Genomic DNA, 12681 nt, shown 5'->3' on the forward strand with positions numbered 1-12681 from the left:
GCCCATGGCCAACGCACATCAGAGCAGAGGAAATGAGTAAGAAGGAAGGAATGGCAGAAGAGTGAGAAATGAGGAGTAGCAGAAAGAAACTCCTACACCTTGACCTGAACCTCCTGCATTGCCCATCACATCACTGAAGAGACAAAGTGTAATCTGTGGTGAAGCAGATAGAGGAAGGGGAAGGAAAGGTGTCTGGAATGAAGTTAAGCCTGCAAAAGGGGAGAGAAAGGGTTATCTTCCCTAATTTTTAACTCTTTGTCTTTGTTTACCAACACTAGTAATTAAATGTTTTATATTAAGACTGTTTTGTCCAGGACAGTAGTTGATGAGTGATATTCCCTGTCTTCATTTCAACTCACAAGTTTTCTCATTCTTGTTCTTCCTATTTTCTGCCCTATTCCACTGTGGGGTTGGAGTGAGCAAGTGGCTGTGGGGGTGCTTTGCTGCTACTCAGGGTCAAACCAGCACCCAAATATACTAGGACAAAACGTGCAGTTGTGCAAACAAAAGAGCAAGCCAAGGGAGTGATCAGGTGAAAAGAGTACTGAAGTGCCAAGCAGTGATGGAGTAAGAATTATGCAGTGTTCTGAAGTTCAGAATTTTGAGTCCAGCTCCTTTGAAAGATGCAACAATAGAATAAAGAAAGTTAAAGCAGATGAAGTGGTAAGAAATTAGTAATTCTGGTTATAGTGGTACTATGCAGGGAAGATTAAGTTTCCAGGAGGGAAGTCAGAAAGAAATTACAGTCATATCTGTGTTAGTTAAGCAGGGGAAAGAGAAAGTTTTTACAACAGTAGTACAGCGATTATACAGACTATTGAAAGGATTAACAGATACCCTCTCAAAAATGATGCAGAAATAAACTCCTGAAAAGAAAAACAGGCACCTGTATCTGTACTACATGGCTCTTTGGAATGCTTTTTTTGATTTTTTATCACTTATCTGCTTTTATGACAACTCATGTCAGCGCACCAGTGAAATTGGTTTTTGAAAATGGTCTTTACAAAAAGGCTTAAAGTTGTGTCTGCCTGAAAAAAATGAAGGTTTCAGTTCTTAACAAACTGAAAAATTTTGTGCTATACATTTTTATTTGTTTTCTAAATGTATGAAAGATTTTTAATATGTATATTTAATTTCCTCACACTCTCTCCTTTAGCTTGCCATCGACCCAGAAACCACTTCTTCCTATTAGTTGACAATGCATTTTTCCATTTTCTACTATTAAGGTTAATTTTTAATGATCATATTTGCTTGAGTATGCACATTTAATGCTTTTACATGCTGAAATTATTAACTTCCTACATGTTTTTTTACAAAGAATTGTAAAAGATATTTTCTTCATTTTAGGCATGGTGGACTACGGCAGTATTTCACAACTTAGTGTAGAGTAGACTTTAACATACATTCAGCAATATACCATTAAAAATCAAAGGAGCAAACCAAAATAATAGTAAAAAATACATAATGTAATCACTACAAACTTAGGTGGTAAAGAGAAATAGAAGATATGAAGCATATTCGAAGGTCTCACACCTACCAACTCACATGCTTTATATGACTTGCAGAAAACATATTTTTAAACTAAATAAAACTCTATTCTCTTTCATTACCTATTATCTCACACTTTTGGCAGGAATGCAAGTATGTGTGTCATCTGAGACATAGTTTGTTCTCCTTTTCTCAGTAGTTCAAAGTGAACATCTCAACAATACAAATTACTTCACATAAACCACCAAAATAGTTATCACATGGTTTCTCAATTGTAGGGTAGGATCTAATAGAGAAAGTTCCTACTTTATAGCTTTTAACAGTCCTGTAAGGTAGTGATTTCCCAGTAAAGAGTGTGATTTATTGTACTTGGTATGAAGGATACCATGCAAAAAATGAGCCAGTGCTTTTCATAAACAGTTATAGCAGCCCTGGAGCTACAGTAGGAAGGCTCCTTTTACCTAAATTCACTCAGGATACGCATTCCAGAACATCTATGAACTCGGGAAGTTCAAATACAGATACACAATATTTGCTGAAATAGTAATCAAATTTGTTCTGTTGTTGTATGGAATATGTTATCTGAGGCAATCACACAGAGTTGTAAAAAGTTTACTATTATAAAAGATCAATTACATTAAAAAAATAGTCCTAGTCTTTTGTTAGTTGCTATTTTTACATTAGTTGATTAATTTTATCAGATTCTGCAAAAATTTATGTAGCTAATCTCTTCCTATGATAAATCTCCTGTAGAGAACTGTAAAAGAAATTCCTGAACTAATCTCATTTGGAATGCCATGATTTTTTTTTCATCAGATAAATGGAAAAGCACAAAAGCACGTAAAGGGTAACTGTTCCCTGAAGATCCATTAATACACTGTAGATACTGAAAAATATTATTTACAGTAATACTTGTAAAAAAGCAAACAGTATTACTACACACTAATGAAGCTCAGTTTTCATTAGCACTTCATCATTAGAATGACCTTGTTCCAAATGGTGATATTCCCAAGTTAATGCTTCAGATGCTTTCACTCTTACTCAAAATAATGCTTGTTCATAAAAACAGTGGATAAGAATCTTACAGGTTAATTAAACCCTTAGTAGCACAATGCATTCAGAAATGGATAGTAAGAGATAGTAGCGATTAAATGGTATATTAGTAAATAGAAACTTACTCACTGTTTTACAAACATGACTTAAACAACCATAAAGGCAAATACATATTTTAATGATAAAAATATTATTTCTGTATCTGTTACACAACATCTTTCACAATATTAGGACCATTTTAAAAGCTAAGTACTTGCACAGGATAAAGTGAAGTAGATATCTGCTGTAATTTTTTATAACTGTATTTAGATACACTAGATAATACACTACCCATATTCTGACATACTGTAATTTGATATAACAGGTTGCACAGCTGAGTTTATCATTTATGCAAATACAAACTACACTTTTATGAAGATTTTTTAAAATGGCCCTTACCATTTCCTCTACAATTTGAGGCACTTTTTTATTTAACAAAACAACCACAATAAAAAAGGTATTTTTTTAAATGTACCTTGGTAGTGAGCACTAAATCCACGGTATCGGTGATTGCTGTCTGTTACAAAATGTAGTCTGAGCCAGTTTTTGTTGCTGATAACTGGAGGAGGTATATTCATTCCAGAGAGCCTGAATTAAAACAAACAAATAAAAATTATTATTAAAAGATTAAAAAATGATCAGGGCTGAAGATCAGTAGATTTTCATAAACCTTCAATAAAAGTCTTGTGCGGAAAACTTTTTTTTTCAAACACACACTCGTTGACATGCCCTCTGTGGGACTTTATCAATTAATAGTATGTTATGACAAGCATGAACAGACAAGATTGTCCGCTATGCATGACCAAGTGATGGGATACAAATCAGTGCTAATCCAGAAATCACACAGTAACATTATTGGTCAGGCACAGCACTATCATGATGCAAGTACATGACACTCAAGCTAGAAAGAGTTTACATCTATCCAGGGCAGTTATCAGGTCAGGGAGAACAGTGCTCTGGGCACCAGGAAAAGGGTTGTACCCTGTGACTTCCATGTTAAAGATATGGAACAAGAGAGCTTAGGTTATGCAGACCAACATCTAAAACTATAAAAAAGATATCTATTTTTCAAGAGTAAGTACTTTTCTAAATTCAGGGTACAAAGAAATAAGAAATACTCCATCACTTCAGTGAATCTGAAAATTAGCTATTGAAAGTACAAGAAAAGTAGGGAATTGTGGTGAACTGACCCCAGGTAGCAGCTAAGTACCACACAGCTGCTCACTCACTCCGCTCCCTGACCCTGACAGAGGGACAGGGGAGAGAATAGGAAGAGCAAAAGCAAGAAAATTCCTGGATCAAAATAAAGACTTTTCAGAAGTCAATTTAATAAGTGGAGAGGGGAGAAAAAAGCACAACAAAAACAAGTGATACAAGGGCAATCATTCACACATCCAACAAGTAGACCAATCAAGCCAGTCTCCGAACAATGACTACCTGCCCCTCCCCAGCCCCTCTCCTCCTTTTTTATTGCTGACCATGAAGTTATATGGTATGGAATATCCTTTTGGTCAATTTGGGTCAGCTCTTTATGTTTTGTCCTTTCCCAGCATCTTGTCTATCCCTGGACTACTCACTGTGCGGACGGGGTGGGACGGGGAGCGGGAGAAAGCCTTGATGCTGTGCAAGCACTGCTCAGCAAGACCCAAAACACTGGTGTGTTATCAACTCTGGTTTAGTCACAAATCCAAACCACAGCACTGTATGGGCTTCTATGAAGAAAATTAACTCCAAGCCACTAGACCCAGAATACAAAATTATCTGGATATTTTTTGTTGTTTATCTGTTTGTTTTTTAACATCAGGATGTTACTCCAGTTACTGTACTCTTCCATCTTGACTTGCTCATTTGGAAGGTCTGAATTAGAGGTAATATTTTTTTATTATTATGTTTGTCACCAAGACCAGAAAGGTAAGTCACATCTTCAGGATGTCAACATACTTATCTCTGTCCTTCCATTCATTTCTAAACAGAGCTCTTCCTGTAGTTAGAATAAAATACTAGCCAACAAGAATACCATTTTATGTTCAGACATTGTGGATTCCTATTCTATTTTTTAAAAAAGAAGAAAAAAAAAAGAAAATAAGATGAAAGTCTGTAATGAAACAGGTCATAAAGCTCTTCAAGCAATGCACAAGTGCGAGAATGAGCAGATTCCTTGCTTTTACAAAGGACTTTTCATCTAACCTTTGAGATGGCTTTGCAAAATGCAATAATGTCATTATCAATATTGTTATCTCCATTTTACAGACAAACTCATGCACAGAGAGCGAAAGCAACTTCAATCACGTATCAGACCAGCAACTAAAAGAAAATTGTAAGAAAAAACCTGCAAGTTCAGAGCTCTGGCTTTTACAACTAAAATCTAATCAGCATTGCCTGGTGAATGGCTGCAACATAGTCTTTCGGAATGCAGAGTCCTCCCCTACCCCCCTTTATCAAATTAGAAACTTTTGTTTTGAGTTTTCTTTAAAAAGGCATGGTTTTTTGTTTCAAGTAGAAACAAATTTGACATTTTAAAATTCCTTATCAAAGTCTGAAGACTTTTATGCAGTGCTCTGTGCTGAAATATTTCATCTTTATTTTAGTGTTAAGTGGGTTTTTTTGCAGCTGTCCTATGAAAATCTTTGTAGGAAAGTTAGATGAATATGATAATCTTAACAAATACAAGTGATACACTCAAAAATAAGAAAATTAAATCAAAACAAAATATTTTGCCATGTAAATAAAATAATTTTACTCTATTCCACTTCAAGTTCTGTCAACATAGTCTCATTAGATATCTCATTTTCTTTAAAAAGGATTTCTGAAAATAAACTTTTTACGTTAAGTGTTTGGACTATCACCAGTAATAGAGCAAAGCTTCAACCAGAACAGTGGCATCCTCTAAACGCCTATTCTTTGCACACTGTCAGTGTATACGCTTGTCCACAACAGTATTTGCCCATCTGAAGTTCAAACCACTTCCCTTCCCAAGGGTTATTTTGTGGCTTAATGTTTGTTTCAAGGTTTGGAATCATATTGTGATAGCAGTATGCAAGAGCACAGCTAGCTAAAATAGTAATGCAAATTAACAGTAAATTCAAGAAAGTAATGGCAAGTATCTAGAGACCAAATTTTTGTTCTTTGCTTCTTTGTCCTCATACAGTGCCTAGACATGAATTTGATGTTTTTTTAGATGCAGAAGCCTAGATTTAATTTCTGCTTATGACAACCAACCCAGGGAAACTGCATGTTTCATTTGATAGCAGTCCCTCCTCTAACACATGATCAAGTTATTTTAATTTAAAGCATACTTCTTTTTAATGTGCAATAGCCCCTTACTCTCTAAATGTGTTCTTAGGTCCCTCAATGGAAAGATTTCTGTTTCATTTTATGACTTCAGGTTAAGCGAGGAGTAAGCTTCTGTACAAATCTCCCCTTCCCCAGTTTCTGTAACACTTGGGTTTGAGAGCTGGGGAGGTAGGGTTGGGGAGGGAGGTGGCTAAGAGCCAATAAAACAAGCTGGCAAGTATCAATAAATAGTTTATACAGAACAATCTTGTCTTGTTTAAAACTAATATTACAGCTTTCATTCATTCTTTCCCTTAGTGGTCTGTTTTATTAAAAATGATACATTGGATAAGATGTGTGATACCTTTGATAACACCAAGCAAGAAAACTCCTGTTATCTATTCTATGGATTTCAAAAAATTCAATTAAAAATTTAGCTAGAGATTTTTGGTTGACTTGGAGACTGTATTTTTAACCTTGAGTTATGATCCTCCTTTTACAATGACCAGAAGTCCAGTTTTCAATGGTTTTATCCCTTCAAAATTGTTCAGTGGGTGAGTAGTACAAGTGCATTTGCAGATGCTGAAAGGTATTGATGAGCTTATTCTAAAACCAATTCATTTACTCCTTCAAAGACAAAACTCAGGACATCTTATTCAGACTTTTTTAACTCTTATGCAGGACAAACTGAAATATCATAGTAGTATTTCTGTTGTGCTCAACAATCATTCTCAAAATACTATGGAAGAGTAGCTTTTTCTGCCTGTCCTTTAGATTACAGATGAGATGGAAACCTAAAGCATAAAAACTCAACATGGAAAATATTAATTAATGCTAAATGTCAGGGGTTCTCTTGCTTACCTAAAGGCCTGGAAGGCATTTTTTTTCCTTTTCAACCTGTACTCAACACTCATTTTTCTCAGTATTTCATTAGTGTGTACACGGTTCCTAGATCAGGAAGTAGTTCTGATTTCCCCACATAATTATGGCCTTACCTCAAAATTGTGCCAGAGGTGGATGGGCAAGAGACCTTCATAACACCGAAAAAAATTGCTTCCATTCTCAGGGTAAACCAAATTTCTTTTGGGTGTCAGCCCTAAGGAATGTGCCTAGCTCTACCATTAATCATTTCCAGATTTTCAGTTGGTTTAGTGTTCTTAGAGACAATGATCAAGGTGTATTTAGAGTCAACCATAGTCATAATAAAGCAAGTAATCTACAAGTGATCTTTTAAGTGGAAAAAAAAAACCACTTCTTAAATAAATGACTAATAAGCTTGTGTAGGTATTATTTTTTGAGGAAGACAAGTATAACAGTTTAAAGGTAACATTCTCTCCATCTTTTCCCAACCATGCTATCTGAAAACAGAATATGTTTAAGACCACTTTCCAAATTTCTGAAACTGTGTTAGCACCCTCTTTCCCTCAGGCACTAATATAAATGACAAAATGCTTGACTGGCACCACAGGCTATTAAAGCTCCTTCAAATACTTGCTTTAGAATGTTTTTGTACTGTGGAAACACACTAGCTGATCTCATTCATTTCACTTGGAGAACATATAAAATCTAACTTTTTCAAGCTTAAGAAATTTACTCAAAATTCTAGATCCAAGGAATTTGGATGGTGATGTTAAAAAAAAAATACTGCTATGAGATTGCAAAAGGATGTGGAAATGGATAAGGAAGTACTTGTACTAGTACTGGTTAGTATTGTATTAGTTAGTATTAGCATTAGTTCTTGTATTAGCACCTCTTTTTTGGTGTCCCCCCTCACCTCTGCCCCACAGAATTGCCAGTCATTTCTGTATGAGCCTGTAAATACACCACTCCAAGGAACAATGATTTCATACCAGCTGGTATGTAAAATCTAGGTATTCCATGTAGTCCTCTGACAGGCTCAAGTCTATCAGTAATACTATCCCTAATACAAAGTATGCAAAACATAATCAGAAACCCTACTTATGGTGTCTTCTGATTTTTTTTCCTTTTTTTTTTTTTTTTAAATATATATTGCCAATTAAGAAGTTACAGCACGCATCCAGGAAACTGAACATACCAGTTTAATCCTTGTTTCAGACAAAGGTTTAGGAATCCAAAAATGTCACTTAAGTTCATCATCCTCGACACAAGATGACATGTATAGAGAGAGGCACTTTCAATACAAATACGTGTATTAATTTATGTGCACTTTCTACCATTCATATTACTGATGTGCCATTCTGCGAAAGGATCAAAGTATTCATCGAGCCAGAAGGAAAATGAAAAGTGTTCTAGTCTGCAAAGGTTAGAGTGTAGGCAGAAGAGCCAAAAAGGAAACCTCAGCTCTCCAACTCTCTTCCAAGATTATTTGTGCTTTTTCGACACCCAAATTCCCCCATGAATCTGGATTTTAGTGGTACACACAGCCTCTGGCAGAGAGAGATTCCAGTTCTGAAGATCCGCCCTAATCATTTTTCTAAGCAGAGCATCCTTCTTAGTTTGTGTTAATAGGGGAAACACTCATTTTTATATCAACGAATTGTTCTCATTTATTACCAAATAATTTTAATATCAAATTGGTATTTGTGATATAAAATTGTGACAGTCAGTAAGATCTATAGAAATTTTCATTCCGGTGAAACCTTTAATTAAAGCCAAAGAAGCAGCCTGCTTGTATCACTTATTGGCCAGTCAGCTGCTTAGCTGTTTTGCCAGCTGGTTAGCCTGGTGCTTCTTTGCTGCATGGCTGCCAGGCTAGTAATGGGTCCCCTAACTGCCTGGTTATTCAGCTGTTGGGCTCTGTGGGCCTTTTAGCTCTCTTTTTCTGATTTGCCACCCAGGCAGTATCAAAATGTTTTCTTCCAAACCAGTGGAAATTTCATAAAGTTATATACAATACTGATATCCAGAATTTCATGAAAAAAACCTCCCCAAAACAGATTAATTTCCTTTTCTGTTTAGCTTTACTATACGGTACATTGTTCTAGCTAGCTATTAAATTGCATTTGCACATTGCTCTGTACTGATTAAAGTGAGAACTGCACTGTAACAAGCATAAAAAGCAGAAGCCTACACCTTTTGATTAGTAAACATGAAATCTTTCTGCATTGTCACTGTGAATTTCAGCATGAAACACATTTTCTAACAGCCATAAAGTGACTTGAGTTGTTACAAATATCTTGTTACAAACATAAGAAGTATACTTTAGTCTGATGCTTGGTTTTTGGAAGGTAGAGGTTTAATTAGCTGTCCTTTTTGGTACAGCTGTTTCTCTGCATAATACTATTACCTAATGTTGCAAGACAAAATAGGTCTTTTATTTAAATTCTCACCCTGCAACTAATTGTTAAGCAATATAGAGGCAACAACCTTTCACTGCTTACATATTTGAGAATAAACCTATTACTGGAAGAGGTCTTACTGAACAATTGAACCAAAAAAAAAAAGGCTGTAAAACACATTTCTTAGCACCTATTTTGACTAGTATATATTCTGCCTATAGTAAGGTTTCTCTTTGATAATCACAAAAACATGTGAAAAATACACTGCAAGTTTATAGTCCAAGGCATGAGAAAACATCACCCTACCCATTTAAATATGCTTATGGTAAAAGACTAGTTTTATTTTTAAAATAGCTAATATCTAGTTAAGTTTACCTATCAAATCAATTATTTATTAACACATCTATCCCTGACAGCAATAGGTTATACTTAAGATGATTCTAACTAAGCACATGCTGATATCATCTGAGTTCTAACTAAATTCACAGTTCCTAAACTCTGATCTTTACAGTTCATGATTTCTATGGGATTGTTCCCAGAAAGTAGATTTGCAAGCTGACAGAATTTATAATGGCAACTGGCAGAAAATGATTGCTTATTCTGCTCATATAACTGCGCCTTTTCCCACGTCAATTTATCTTCTCAGCAAATTACCATAATGCATTGGCAGTCCAACCTACTTCGGTGCCAGCTACTATTACAAGCATAGCTACACTGCATCATCTACAATATTTTCCTAAAATTCAAAGAAAAACACCATATCTACCATAATGGAAATGCAGCTGTCTCATCTTTTTTTATAGTTCAAAAGATGTAGCTCCCCCTCAAACTGCACAGAATCCTGCATAGCAAATTTAAGTCAACAGACAGTAGGCTTCCCTTCTGCAGTTGTCTTCCATAAACTATTAGAAATGTTCATGGAGAATCTTCAGATCATTGGTTGTGAACCAGAGATTTGAAGTATCTCACCACTATGTGTAGTTAACAACATTTACATTAGATAGTCTGTTATCTAATGTAAAATGTATTTTAAAAAAAAAAGAGGTGCTTACTGAAATAATGCACCTTTGTGGCTAGTCAAGGGATTAGTACAAGTGTAAGGCTATGCATGCAGATCTGTCAGTGAAGTTCCCATCTTTGCATCTTATTTGGTTTGAGACTGTGGCTAAATCACAGTTTACAGAAGAAATAAGGCACTAATATTTTTGAGAATCAAAATTTTATTCTTCTTGCACTTCATTACAACATTGTGCCTCCATCCCCTTCTTTTCTGTACTATTTAGGAGGCAATTTTCAAAAATCACTCTGCTTTAGGCTAACTCTGATCCAGTGAAGTCAATTAGTATTTTATTCTCCTTCAAAAATCTAACACATAATTCCCACCTTATGTTGCAAAGTGGAATTCAGGGTTGGCTTGTTTGGTTTTTTTAATAGCATAGTGCACTGTGGCAGTACATTCCCCCCCGCCCGCCCCCCCCAATCCTGCCAGCAGGAAACAAAACTTCTCCAGGAAGGGAGAAGGGGAAGGAAACCCTGGAGGCTGCAGGTTGAAATTTGAACTGGCCAGTCGAGATGCACCAGGTACACCGAGGTGACCCTCCTAGCCAATAGAATTAAATGACCACAGGTCAGATTCGACAGGGGTATAAACGGGGTCCCACCAGACCTCGTTGGCAGTCCTCCTCGGAGCAGCGGGTCTGCAGTCCGGGACTCCCCCTCGGGTCGGGGCACCACCTGAGGTAACTCCTCGAGGGAGAGAGCCCTCAGCTTTTAGGTGAGCGATATGCACATTTTGAGCCATCACTTTAAATCTTGGGGATTCTTGAGTCAGCCGTGTAGTATTAATTCTCTTTACATCATTGAGCCTGTGGTTTTATAAAATATTACCGGACTTCTAACTAACTTTTGCTGAAGAATAAATCTTGAGTTTTAACACCTGTTGGATTTGGTTAGTCGTGCATCCCTAACATGCACATCCTCCATTTCTTCCAGAGACATAATGACATATCATAAAATACTATACGCTTACTTTAACATTTGAAATGCACATTGCCAGCTAGCTATAATCTTGACAAGTAGTTTAAAAATCCCTGTCTTGTTCATGTAACCAAATTCTCCTTAATTACTAAAAATCTTCTAAAATTATAGATCTTCCAAACAGAAATTAAAACAGAAAGAACTATCTCTTTCTTTAAAGCCCAGTGACAAAGAGAGGATTAGTAGAAGACACAAATGATAAGAAAAAAATGCTTGATTTTGTACAAATTTCACAGATATGGTATTCCTCATTCTTCCAGAAATGATGGCCAAACTATTTTACAACTACTTTCATTCATACTGCTGTTTTCTTTTTCATACATTGCTTATGTGCAATGATTGTCTTTGCCATCTTGTTAAGAACTGGCTCAGAAGTTTATTCTGGTTTAGTCAGATAAAATACAGTGTATAATATACAAACAAAAGCAGTAATTTAGGCTACAGGTATGAAGAGAGACAAAAAGTGCCCAGATTGCAAAGGTCCAGTCAAAGCTCAAAATCAGATCAGTGAACAAATATGTAAAAATTTCAAGGAAGGATATAGACACTACAAAATATGAATATAAGGGGTAGGAGATAAAAGAGAGTCAAATAGGCAGTCCTCACTCTAAGTGCCCAATTCTATTTTATTATGTTTGAATCTGTATGGAATGGTAGCAGAATTTAAGCTTTGTGTGTTACTTATTTGTTTGGAGCAGAAATCAGTGACACCGAATCAGGTATTCTGATATTAGTGAAACTGATTTATTTGCAAAACATGTGCATTTTAATTTTGAAGAAAGATTATTATCAAGTAACAAGCACACAAGCCCCACTAATACAAACCTTAGTTTAGGTATTAAACATATCCAAAAATATTCCAAATAGAAGTATTTTTGTTGGGAAAATATACAGCAAAGTTTTTCACATAAAACTTTTTCATGAAGCATATAGTTCCTACATTTCCTCACAAGCCAGGAGATTCACAGAAATTGAACTGATCAAAAAGGAATTTGAGGTCTATACCCCATCTATAACACTGCTGAAACCCATTCTAATACTACCAAAGCCTTAAGCTAACACAGACTTACATCCTAGCATGACTAGGTGCATACATAGACCTCATCACTCATACATGTGCACTACAAAATCTTAAGTGCTTGTTTTGGTGCTAACTGCAGCTGTGTGGAATCTTTCTCATTGGTATTATTTGCTTGTTGAAATAGAACTGCTTTATAATAAGCTTTGATTTAAAAAAGGGTAAAGTATCACATACTTTGATAAGGCCTATCATGCATTGTCCATGTACACGTACATGCTAGCGGGGCTTAATACTTACATAGCATAATACAAAAACTACAAAAGATGGTAGCCTCCCACCCCCCTGAAAGGAAAGACCTACCCAACAGAACAGCGCCTGACCAGTAACTTATTTGGTTTGGTTAAATTTTGATTAAATTAGGGAGCAGGTGTATTAAACACAAATGTGAAGTATCAACCACTTACAGCTTATTGTGTTTCCTATACATCTATACAAAATACACTCATAATC

At 35.8% G+C, this 12681-nt stretch overlaps 1 protein-coding gene across 1 annotated transcript in view; it reads right to left on the minus strand.

Annotated features, from left to right (window-relative positions):
- The window catches only part of CSMD3 (CUB and Sushi multiple domains 3), a 760948-nt gene that overhangs the window by 500567 nt on the left and 247700 nt on the right, over positions 1 to 12681 (minus strand). The window contains exon 6 of the mRNA XM_069779925.1: positions 3056 to 3168. Within this exon, the coding sequence (XP_069636026.1) occupies positions 3056 to 3168 (113 nt within the window). The remainder of the gene's footprint in view (positions 1 to 3055; positions 3169 to 12681) is intronic.

The sequence above is a fragment of the Haliaeetus albicilla genome, chromosome 3, assembly GCF_947461875.1.
Source record: "Haliaeetus albicilla chromosome 3, bHalAlb1.1, whole genome shotgun sequence".
In the NCBI taxonomy this organism is placed as follows: Eukaryota; Metazoa; Chordata; class Aves; order Accipitriformes; family Accipitridae; genus Haliaeetus; species Haliaeetus albicilla.